At 47.0% G+C, this 12,675-nt stretch overlaps 1 protein-coding gene across 1 annotated transcript in view; it reads right to left on the bottom strand.

Moving 5' to 3' along the window:
- Positions 1-5,806, bottom strand: part of LOC105464738 (ERCC excision repair 6 like, spindle assembly checkpoint helicase) — a 44,086-nt gene extending 38,280 nt beyond the window's left edge. Inside the window, exon 1 of the mRNA XM_011712770.3 lies at positions 5,638-5,806. Within this exon, the coding sequence (XP_011711072.1) occupies positions 5,638-5,705 (68 nt within the window). The 5' untranslated portion in view covers positions 5,706-5,806. The remainder of the gene's footprint in view (positions 1-5,637) is intronic.
- Between the last annotated feature and the right edge of the window lie 6,869 nt (positions 5,807-12,675).

The raw sequence follows: 12,675 nt of genomic DNA, 5'->3' as shown, positions 1-12,675 counted from the left end.
TTTGACCAGGCAAGGGGGCTCATGCCTATAATCCCAGCACTTTGGGAGGCCGAGGCAGGTGGATCACCTGAGGCCAGGAGTTCAAGGCCAGCCTGGCCAACATAGTGAAACCCCATACTAAAAATACAAAAATTAGCCGGGCGTGGTGGCAGTTGCCTGTAATCCCAACTACTTGGGGGGCTGAAGCAGAGAATCACTTGAACCCGGGAGGCGGAGGTTGTGGTGAGCTAAGATTGCGCTACTGCACTCCAGCCTGGGCAACAGAGCAAGACTCCGTGTTAAAAAAAAAAAAAAAAAAGAATATGTTTGTTGTTTTTAAGGAACATATACTTAAGTATTTCAGCGTGAAATGTCATATCTGGGGATTTAAATTACCTTAGAAGATACGAGAAGGAATATCAACAGAATCTGAAGCAGCAGTCAGTGAGGTAGGAAGAAAATACAGAGAGCAAGGGCTCCTTGAAAGACTAATGAATCATGTGTTTCATGGAGAAGTGATCAACTTCGTCAAGTACTAGTGGTCTAGGTTGACGAAGATTGAGAATTGACTGTTGGATTTTGTTATGTGAATGTCATTGGCGACTTTGATAAAAGCAGTTTGAGTAAAGTGATGGGGTGAAAACCTGATTGGGACGAGTTCAACAGAAGTTAGGAGGAAAGAAATAGGAAATGACAAGTGTAGACAATGATATTGACACCTGGAATTTTGCAGTAAAGGAAAGAGAAGAAATGGAGGAATAACTGGAAAGGAAAATAGGATCAAGAGAGGATTTTTTTTTTAACAGTGAAAGAATTGGTGGGGCCGGGCGTGGTGGCTCACGTCTGTAATCCCGGCACTTTGGGAGGCCGAGGCGGGTGGATCATGAGGTCAGGAGTTCGAGACCATCCTGGCTAACATGGTGAAACCCCATCTCTACTAAAATTACAAAAAATTAGCCGGGCGTGGTGGCGTGCACCTGTAGTCCCAGCTACTTGGGAAGCTGAGGCAGGAGAATGGCGTGAACCCGGGAGGCGGAGCGGAGCTTGCAGTGAGCCGAGATTGTGCCAATGCACTCCAGCCTGGGCGACAGAGCAAGACTCCGTCTCAAAAAAAAAAAAAAAAAAAGAATTGGTGGGTTGAAGTCCTTATACCAGTGAGTGACAAGGGATGAGATCTTTTGCACAAATGGAGGGGTTGTGCTAGAAGCAGAGAGTTCATCCATACTAACAGGATAGAAGGCAAAGAACACAGGGGGAATAATGCTGGGAAGTAGGTCGATAAGGGAGAAGCTCCTGGAAACTCTTCTGATTGCTTCTATCAACCCAGTGAAATTGGAAGCAAGAGAGATGAGGGAGAGGTGTTGAGGGTCTGAAAAGCAAGAAGGTGTGAAACAGGCCTCTAGTAGAATGGATGAGTGAATACATTAAAGAAATGTAATATGATTGCCAGGCAGCATGAAGGGCCTGCTTGACATTAATATTGACAGATTTCAAGTAAGACCAGTCAGCATGATTGTTTATTCAACCATGTTCATCTCTGAGGGCCAGAGTTGGATTTAGCAAAATGTATTAGTTTCCTATTGCTGCTGTTACAAATCATCACAAATATTAAAACAACACATAGTATTATCTTTTATCTTACAGGTTATATCTTGCAGGTTATATAGGTTAGAAGTCTGACACAGGTCTCACTGGGCTAAAATTAAGGTTGCAGCAGGGCTATGTTCCTTTCTGGAGGCTCTAGGGGGAGAATGTGCTTCTTGACTTTTCCAGCTTCCAGAGGCCATACACATTCCTTGGCTCATAGCCCCTTCCCCCATCTACCAAGTCAGGTAGAACAGGTTGAGTCCTTTTCACCCTGCATCACTATGACCTCTTCTTCTGCCTCCCTCTTCCACTTTTTTTTTTTTTTTTTTTTTTGAGATGGAGTTTCACTCTTGTAGCCCAGGCTGGAGTGCAACAGCGCAATCTCGGTTCACTGCAACATCCACCTCCTGGGTTGGAGCAATTCTCCCACCTCAGCCTCCTGGGTAGCTGGGATTACAGGCGTGTGCCACCACGCCCAGCTTATTTTTGTATTTTTGTAGAGACAGGGTTTCATCACATTGGCCAGGCTGGTCTCGAACTTCTGACCTCAGGTGATCCACCCACCTTGGCCTCCCCTAGTGCTGGGATTACAGGCATGAGCTACCACACCCAGCCCCTCTTCTACTTTTAAGCACCCTGTGATTACACTGGGCTCACCCAGATATTCCAATTTCCCTATTTTAGGGTCAGCTGGTTAGCGACCTTAATTCCTCTCTACCATATGAGGGTAACATATTTACAGGGTTCAGAAATTAGTATGTGGATATTCTTGGGAGGCCATTACTCTGCTTACCATACGAAGGCTATGGTCTTGCCAAGCCAGTATAATGAAGTGTGAAAGAGAAAAAAAATAAGTTAAGGTTGTATACAAGGAAGCCTCCACAATTATTGACTCTGAACTTCAAACTATGTAAGGAGAGAAGTGAGAACCTGAGGGGTGTGCAACAGTGAAAAAATGGAATCAATGAACTATAGGTCCCAACGATACCAAACAGTTGTTGGAACTGGTGTTCTAGAGGATGGAGAGTAGAATGCTTGAACGGTGGTATAATAATGGAAGTGTAATAAAAAGTCTGATTCTGCTGGGCATGGTGGCTCATACCTGTAATCCCAGTGCTTTGGGAGCCTGAGGTGGGAGGATCACTTGAGCCTAGGAGTTCAAGACCAGCCTGGGCAACACAGTGAGACTCCATCTCTACAAAAATCTTTTTTTTTTTTTTTTCTGAGACAGAGTCTTGCTCTGTTGCCCAGGCTGGAGTACTGCCCAGGCTGGAGTGCAGTGGCGCAATCTCAGCTCGCTGCAACCTCCGCCTCCCAGGTTGAAGCAATTCTGCCTCAGCCTCCCAAGTAGCTGGGATTACAGGTGCCTGCCACCACGCCTGACTAATTTTTGTATTTTTAGTAGAGACGGGGCTTCACCATGTTGGCCAGACTGGTCTTGAACTCCTGACCTTGTGATCCACCCACCTCGCCCTCCCAAAGTGATTACAGGCATGAGCCACTGTGCCCAGACTACAGAAATCTTTTAAAAATTAGACAAGTGGCCGGGCGCGGTGGCTCAAGCCTGTAATCCCAGCACTTTGGGAGGCCGAGACGGACGGATCACGAGTTCAGGAGATCGAGACCATCCTGGCTAACACGGTGAAACCCCGTCTCTACTAAAATACAAAAAAAATTAGCCGGGCGAGGTGGCGGGCGCCTGTACTCCCAGCTACTCGGGAGGCTGAGGCAGGAGAATGGCGTGAACCCGGGAGGCGGGGCTTGCAGTGAGCTGAGATCCGGCCATTGCACTCCAGCCTGGGCAACAGAGCTAGACTCCGTCTCAAAAAAAAAAAAAAAAAAATTAGACAAGCTTGGTGGCACACACCTCTGGTATATGTTTACATGTACAGTAAGTCCTCAGTTAACGTGGTCAGTAAGTTCTTGGCAACTGCAACTTTAAGCAAAATGACGCACAGCAGGTCCTTGAATGACACTGGTTCATTCAATATCATTTTGCTGCAACACTGATGAGAAAAAAATTGGTTTTGCTATGTCATTTCACTTAAAGTCAGTTTCCAAGAACCTATGGACAATGTTAAATGAGGACTTACTGTATATACACGCACACACATCTTTGCCCACTCATGTAAGTGTATCTGTAGAAGAAAATACTACAAGTCCTAGCTTCAAAAGTAAAACTATGTATCTTAACTTTTGAATTGACTCATATAGCTCATCACACACCAGCCTGAGAGAATATAAATAAATGCTTACTCACACTATTGACTTTATTAAAATCTGGCATGGTGTTCTTGAATAGCAATTTTAAATACACATTCCCTAAGATACAGCACTCTGAATTCCAAAGTGTACACTCAGTTATAAAGTGCACAAAAATTCACAAAAAGGCTGCCTATTACAACAAAAGTAAAACGGCAAACAATTGGAAAAATCTAAATGAAAGGCCTGGCATGGTGGCTCACGTCTGTAATCTCAACCCTTTGGGAGGCTGAGGCAGGAGGACTGCTTGAACTCAGGAGTTCGAGACCAGCCTGGACAACATGGCAAGACCCTGTCTCTACTAAAAATACGAAAAAATACTTTGGGAGGCCGAGGCAGGTGGATCACGAGGTCAGGAGATCGAGACCATCCTGGCTAACACGGTGAAACCCCATCTCTACTAAAAATACAAAAAATTAGCTGGGCGTGGTGGCGGGCACCTGTAGTATCTGCTACTCGGGAGGCTGAGGCAGGAGAATGGTGTGAACCCGGGAGGCAGAGCTTGTAGTGAGCTGAGATCGTGCCACTGCACTCCAGCCTGGGTGACAGAGCGAGACTCTGTCTCAAAAAAAATAAAATAAAATAGCTGGGTGTGGTGGTGTGCACCTGTGGTCCCAGCTACTAGAGATGCTGAGGTGGGAAGATCGCTTGAGCCCCGGGGGATGGAAGTTGCAGTGAACTGAGTTAGAGATCGAGCCACTGCACTCCAGCCTGGGTGACAGAGCCAGACTCTGTCTCTAAAAAAACATATAAAACAACAATAATAAGATAATAAATTGACTGGGCATGATGGCACCCACCTGAAGTCCCAGCTACTAGGGAGGCTGGGGCAGAAGGACTGCTTGAGCCCAGGAGTTCCAGGCTGCAGTGAACTATGATCAGGCCACAGAATTCCAGTCTAGGCGACAGAGCAAGACCCTGTCTAAAAAAAATTAAAGCAGTAAAATCCACAGAGACAGAATAATGGTTGCTAGGGGCTGAAGGGAGGGGGAAATGGGGAGTTGTTTAATGGGAGTAGTTTCAGTTTTGCCACATAAGAAAAGTTCTGGAGATGACAGACAGTTGCACAACAATATGAATGTAGTCAACACTACTGAACTGTACATTTAAAAACGGTTAAGATGATAAACTTTATTTTTCATAAAACCCAGTTTCTGCACAAAAAGATAAATTTTATGTTATGCGTACTTTACCACAATTTAAGAAAAAATTTAAATGCTCATCACAACATTACCACGCCCCCCACCCTTAGCCAACTGGTGAATGCTAACTTAGTTTTCAACGCCTAGCTCAAATGTCTCCTCTTGCCATGCCATCCCTTAGCTGACCACCCTTGTAGTTGGCCATCCCCTCTTTTATGCCAACACTATGCCCTGCACATACATTATACCTCTTACAACACTTATCAAACCTAGTAATTATTGCTTTACAAATCCGTTTCCACCACTAGATTACAAACAACTTGGGGGCGGGGACCTTGTTTTACTCATCTCTGTATCCCCTAGGCTTGGGGCTTGATAAGCTGAAAAGAATCAATAAGGGCTTGATTAATTAAGGTTCTGGCTCTTACGGAGCTCATACTGCAGGGTCATCTGCCCAAAAGAAAAGGCATCGGGGTCTCCTGAGGTTTTAGAAATCTGGTCAAACATCCAGAGCTGACTCCCACACCCTACTGCGAGAAGAGTGCGAGAGCGCGCCTCAAAAGGCTGCGCCTCAACAGTTCGGGTCACCAGGGGGATCTGGGGGCCACCCCCACCTCCACCCTGGGCCAGGTCGGTTAGCTAGACCCGCCCAGCGGCCCCGACATACCTTAGGTAATGAGCAGCCTGCTCTGGGCTCAAGGCCTCGGCTTCCGGAAACCTACGGGACGCCTCCATGACCCTCGGACTGGGTTCCAGTTACCCCGGCGGGAGCTTGGAGCTTGAATTTCGCGCACTCCCGCCCCGCGCATGCTCTGTGCGCCTGTGGCGAGGGACACAGCCAACCGTCGGCCTCGCGGCCGGCCAATCCGCGACCACGCGCTGCGACGCCACCGCCTGAGCCCCGCCCATGAGGGTAGGCGCCTGCGCCTACGCGCGCCTGGAGGTAGGAGGTGACCTCTGCCTTCGAGACACGGAGTGTGCTGCGTCACTCTGTAGTCCCTTGCGTTTCAACCCAGTTCAAACCATGCTGCGGCCAATTCGTTCGCGCATGCGTGTGCTATCATTGTGAGTGGAGGAGGCTGCCCGATATGATCCCAGTCGTTGTGGCGACCCTTGGAGATCTCCAACGCCTGCATCCCCCAGTCAACCCCTGCCCCACATCCAGAGATACCTTCCCTTCCTTGATCGCCAGTACCTGGCACTGAACGTGCTTTGAATCCAAACACCCTGGGAGGCGTAGTCCCTGTGATTTAAACTCACATTGAAGAAGGCGCGGTGGTTCACGCCTGTAATTCCAGCACTTTGGGAGGCCGGGGCGGGCGGATCATTTGAGGTCAGGAGTTCAAGACAAACCTAGCTAACATGGTGAAAACCCGTCTCTACTAAAAATACAAAAAATTAGCCAGGCGTGGTGGCAGGCGCCCGCAGTCCCAGTCAGGTGGCTGAGGCACGAGAATCGCTTGGACCCAGCAGGTGGAGGTTGCAGTGAGTCGCGATTGCACCACTGCACTCCAGCCTGGGTGGCAAAGCAAGACTCTGTCTCAAAAATAAAAATAAAAAAATTTTAAAAAGTCTGGGTGCGGTGCCTCACACCTGTAATCCTAGCCTTTGGGGAGGCTAAGGTGGGAGGATCACTTGCACTCAGGAGTTCGAGACCAGCCTGGGCAACATAGTGAGACCCCCATCTCTTTTTCAATTTTTTTTTCTTCTCCACAGGGCGTTATGCTGTATTTATTTTTTTAAAAAGAGAGAGAGAAAGAGAGAAGGGTCTTCAAGAATCTCAAACCCGGGAGGTGGAGGCTGCAGTGAGCCAAGATCATGCCACTGCACTCCAGCCTGGGCGACAGAGCAAGACTCCATCTCACAAAAAAATAAAAGAAAATAAAGTTCTTATTTAAGAAATAAGTAGTTAGGTTCACATACTTGGTGTAATAAGAAGAGGACAAAAATAATTCAAAAAAAAAAAGAAAGAAGTAGTGCTGTGGTCACCATTTCTTCAGAAGCACCAACTAAGATACAGTCATTTTCAAAGGCAGAGCCTAAAAAAAGGCGGAGCCTAGAGCTTAAGGAAATGTGATTAAGTGACTTGCTTGGGTGACACTAAATAGGAGGTTGTGGGCCAACAAAAATTGTCTTTGTTCATATATCGTTAAGAACACAGACATGATTCCTCAAGACACTAATTTAGCATTCAGTATTGGAAAACTCACCTATTGGCCCAGTCATACATCACATGTACAGAGAATTTTAAGCTTTTTATAAAATTCATAGACCGTTATGAGTTAAAAGGAATGTTGGAGGCCGGGTTCAGTGGCTCACTGAACCTGTAATCTCAGCACTCTGGGAGGCCGAGGTGGGCAGATCACCTGAGGTCAGGAGTTCAAAATCAGCCTGGCCAAATGGTGAAACCCCGTTTCTACAAAAATTAACTGGGCATGATGGCGGGTGCCTGTAATCCCAGCTTCTCGGGAGGCTGGGGCGAAAGAATCACTTGAACCCGGGAGGCAGAGGTTGCAGTGAGCTGAGATCGTGCCATTGCACTCCAGCCTGGGCAACAGAGCAAGACTCCGTCTCAAAAAAAAAAAAAAAAAAAAGGTCGGAGGGAGGTGGGGGATCTTGGAGAACTTGGAGAACATGGGCTATTTTCCTGGTTTGTATGACTTTAAGGCCTTTGTTAAGAGGCCTTTTAAGTATACTATTATCCCCATTTTTCAGATGTGTAAACAGGCTCAGAGAGATAAAGTGACTTCACCTAAGCTTCCTGAGCTAGGAAGCAGCAGAGCCAGAATTCAATACTAGGTCCGTATGGACACAAATCTGTGCTGTTTCACTGTGTCACACTGGAAAGAAGAGGGCAGTGGTGGGAAATGAAGTTGATGAGGCAGTTGAAGGCCAGGTTATGAAGGAACTTGTTTACTCTGCTAAAGTGTTTAAATTACATCTTTTCCTGGAGGCAAGCTTGGATTGGGCTGTGCTATGGTCTGAAGGTCCTTCAAAATTCACGTGTTGAAACTTAATCCCCGCTATGGTGGCACTGAGAGGCGGGGCCTTTTGGGAAGTAATTATGTCATGAGGGATCCTACTTCATGAATGAATTAGTGCCTTATGAAAGGGCTGGAGGGAACTAATCTATTTAGGCCCTTTTTGCTCTTCTGCTTTTCTACCACGTAAAGACACAGTATTTCTTCACCTCCAGAGGATGCAGCAACAAGGCACCATCTTGGAAGCAGACAGCAGCCCTCAGCAGACACCAATCCTGCTGGCACCTTCATCTTGGACTCTTCAGCCTCCAGAACCACAATAAATACATTTCTATTGTTTATAAATTATGAGTTTGACGGCCAGGCACGGGGGCTCACGCCTGTAATCCCAGCCCTTTGGGAGGCTGAGGCGGGCGGATCATCTGAGGTCGGGAGTTCGAGACCAGCCTGACAGAGAAACCCTGTCTCTACTAAAAATACAAAATTAGCCGGACATGGTGGCACATGCCTGTAATCCCAGCTACTCGGGAGGCTGAGGCAGGAGAATCGTTTGAATCTGGGAGGCAGAGGTTGTGGTGAGCCGAGATCACGCCATTGGCACTCCAGCCTGGGCAACAAGAGTGAAACTCCGTCTCAAAATATATATATATATATATGAGTTTGAGTCTGTGGCATTTTATTATAGCAGCACAAAGGAGCTAAGGATGAGTCGAGTGTCCAGGCACCCTGGATACCCAAAGGATGAGTAGAATGAGAAGAGCAGAATAGGGGAGAAGATGTAGGAGAGAATTCTGCAGAAAGGAAAAGAGAGATGAGAGCACAAAAATCTTCATCTTGAGTCTGGGGAAGGCCATGTCTAGTTGTGCTTTGGCTTAGGGTCCACCATCATCACTCATATCCTGGGAATTGTTGAGAACTGAAGATGAAGCAAAGCAGGCCCCTGGTGGTTGTTGTAGGCATGCCCCATTGTGGGCTGTGAAGAAAAGCTAAAGAGAACTCCCTCAGGAGCCCTGGCGACCTCCCCCTGCTTCCCAGCTGGCAGTGGTGCCCAAAGGCCCTGATCACTGGGAAGGAAGGACCAACCCTCAGCTTGCCTGCCCTTTGGCTATTGGATTTTCTAAGCCCCATTTTCACACAGCTGTAGGGCTCCTCCTTTAAACTCCCCAGCTCTGGCTGCTCCTCCCCTCCCCTTCAGTCCTGTAGTCTGCTTCCTTTGGGCCCTTCTTGGTGCCTTCTGGAGTCCCAGGTCTCAACCCAGGGCTCTGATGACCCAGGAAACTCCCCAGCCCAGGCTCCTGGTCCTCCTTTATAAATGGTCATCCAGGCTCACAGCCTGAAAATAACAGAGAGATTGGGAGGATTTTGAGTGGGTAAATGGAGAGAATCAAAGAGAATCAAAATAATAGTTACTACTATATCCCTCTTATGTGACAGGCCCCATTCAAAACACTTTACATAGATTAATTCTCTGCTGTTCCTCATTATGCATACCTAATCAAGGCCTCCCATTCCCCCAGCATCTCTCAAGGGAATGGGGTTTATAAAGCTTTCCCAGCCAAGCGTGGTGGCTCACGCCTGTAATCCCAGCACTTGGGGAGGCTGAGGCGGGCGGATCACAAGGTCAGGAGCTCGAGACGAGCCTGACCAACATGGTGAAATCCCGTCTCTACTAAAAATACAAAAATTAGCTGGGTGTGGTGGCACACGCCTGTAATCCCAGCTACTTGGGAGGCTGAGGCAAGAGAATTGTTTGAACCTGGGAGGCGGAGGTTGCAGTGAGCCAGGATCTCGCCACTGGACTCCAGTCTGGGCGACAGAAGGCGATTCCATCTCAAAAAAAAAAAAAAGAAAAGAAAAGAAAAAAGCTCTTCCTAGGCTTGGTGCAGTGAATTACACCTATAATGCCAGCACTTTGGGAGGTTGAGGTGGGTGGAGTTTGAGACCAGCCTGGCCAACATGGTGAAATCCCATCTCTACTAAAATACAAAAATTACCCGGGCATGATGTCAGGCGCCTGTAATTTCAGCTACTCGAGAGGCTGAGGCAGGAAGAATGGCTTGAACCCAGTAGGCGGAGGTTGCAGTGAGCCAAGATCATACCACTGCACTCCAGCCTCTACAAGAGCAAAACTCCATTTCAAAAAAACAAACAAAAAAAGCTCTCCCTAATTATTGTTAATTTTAAAAGGGTGATAATGGTATTGCTGTGTTTTTTTTAAGGTCCTCATCTGTTAGAAATACATGTTGGAGTATTTTCAGACAAAATGATATGACATCTGCGACTTATATTAAAATACTTCAGTACAGAGGGAAAAAAAGGAGAGTATAGATGAACAAAGATTGGCAAAATGTTGATAATTGTTGAAGCTTATTACAGAGGTTCATTATCCTCTTCTCTGCTTCTGTGTATGATTGAACATTTCCATAATAAGAATTCTAAAAAACAAAACTTTTCAACCTAATCTGCAAATTACACTGAGTCATCTGCACTCAGAGGCCGGAAATAAGATAATGAGGCTTTGTGGGAGGGTTCAGAATGCGTAAATGGAGAGACGGATGAGGCCGAATAAGAACAATAGCTATTACTTAGATAGCACTGGATTGCCAGGTCTTGGTCTAAGCACTTTACATACGCTGTCTTTTAATCCTTAACAACAACCTTGTTAGACAGTGTATACTATTATCATCCTCCTTTTACAGATGAGGAAACTGAGGCACAGAAAGACTGAATAACTTACACAAGTTTACACAGCTTGTGAGTGGTGAAGCAGGACTCCAAACCCAGGCAGTCTGGCTTTCGACTTTTTGCTCTTTAACACGATGCTAGTTAGATATAGAAAGCAGCTGACAGGTGAAGAAAAGGATTAATTCATCCATTTACTTATTCATTTGTTTAGTAAATATGTGTTGAGCCTTTACAAGATGGGCAGGCAAAGATCCAGGTGCTGGGGGTAGAGTGGTGAGCAAAACAGACAAGTCCTTGCTATCAAAGAGCTTCAAGTTCCATGGGGAAGATGGACTTGAAACAATAATCACACAAACACTTGGAAAATTACAAACGTGAAGAGGGCTCAGAAGGAAAACTACAGGCAATTATGACAGCATACCATGAGGTATCTGACCCAATCTGGAGGGCTGGAAAAGGTTCTTCTCAGGAAGTAGCATTTGAGCTAAGAGCTGAAGGATGGGGAGGAGTTAACCAAACAAAAAGGGAAGGGAAGGGCATTTCAGGCAGAGGGAATAGCATGACCAAGGGCCCTGGGGCAGGAGAGGGCTTGATGTGTATGAAAAACTAAAAAGGCTAAGATGGTTGGAGCAAGCCTAGAAGGCCGAGTTGAAATGGTTTTTTGGACTCCAGTCTAACGCCACAGGTAAGGGAACTGCCAGTGGGAAAGAAGGAAGTGACCAGTCCAAGGTCAGACCCTGCACCTGTGACAGAAACAGGACTCAAACCTAGGTACCCTCACTCCCAACCCAGCATTTTTTCCAGCACACATCATGGCTTCCCTGCATATGAGGAGGGAGTGCCAGCAAAATGTTGCTCTTGGGGACTGAGAATGGAAGAGTGTTTTTGATAACCAAATGAAGTCTTCGTGGGCAAGGAGATCAAGAGTGGGTTTGGGGCCGAGCGTGGTGGCTCATGCCTGTAATGCCAGCATTTTGGGAGGCCGAGGTGGGAGGATCGCTTGAGCCCAGGAGTTTGAGACCAGCCTGGGCAACATGATGAAACCCCATCTCCACAAAAAACACAGAAATTAGCTGTGTGTGGTGGTGTGTGCTGTAGTCCTAGCTACTCAGGAGGCTGAGATGGGAGAATCTTTTGAACCCAGGAGTTCGAGGCTGCAGTAAGCAGAGTCGTACCATTGCACTCCAACCTGGGTGACAGAGTGAGATCCTGTCAAAAAAAAAAAAAAAAAAAAAAAAAGGAGCTGAGAGTGGGTGTGGGGCAGAAAAAAAGATGAAAGTGATTATAAAGAGTAATCATTTATTTACATATTTATTTTTGAGACAGGGTCTCTGTTGCCCAGGCTGCAGTGTAGTGGTGTGATCTTGGCTCACTGTAACCTCAAACTCCTGGGCTCAAGTGATCCTCCAGGCTCCAGTGATCCTCTCACCTCAGCCTCTTTAACAGCTAGGACTACAGACACCTGCCACCACATCCACCTAATTTTTTTAATAGTTTGTGGAGACAGAGTCTTGCTATGTTGCCCAGGCTGTTCTCCAACTCCTGGGCTCAAGCAATCCTCCTGCCTCAGCCTCTCAAAGTGCTAGGATTACAGGTGTGAGCCACCAAGCTCTGCCAACAGTAAGAATTTGTGTTTCCCGGCCGGGCGCGGTGGCTCACGCCTGTAATCCCAGCACTTTGGGAGGCCGAGACGGGCGGATCACAAGGTCAGGAGATCGAGACCACGGTGAAACCCCGTCTCTACTAAAAATACAAAAAATTAGCCGGGCGCGGTGGCGAGTGCCTGTAGTCCCAGCTACTCAGGAGGCTGAGGCAGGAGAATGGCGTGAACCTGGGAGGCGGAGCTTGCAGTGAGCCGAGATCGCGCCACTGCACTCCAGCCTGGGCGACAGAGCGAGACTCCGTCTCAAAAAAAAAAAAAAAAAAAAAAGAATTTGTGTTTCCCAGATACCTAATTAGGCTTCTCCCACCCCATTTCTAGCTAGGGTTCTTATAAAGTAGGTGGGATTTGGGGGTAGGGATAGAGGATTGAGACCGAG

The sequence above is a fragment of the Macaca nemestrina genome, chromosome X (assembly GCF_043159975.1).
Source record: "Macaca nemestrina isolate mMacNem1 chromosome X, mMacNem.hap1, whole genome shotgun sequence".
NCBI classification, from domain to species: Eukaryota; Metazoa; Chordata; class Mammalia; order Primates; family Cercopithecidae; genus Macaca; species Macaca nemestrina.
This window is presented reverse-complemented; position numbering and strand designations above follow the sequence as displayed.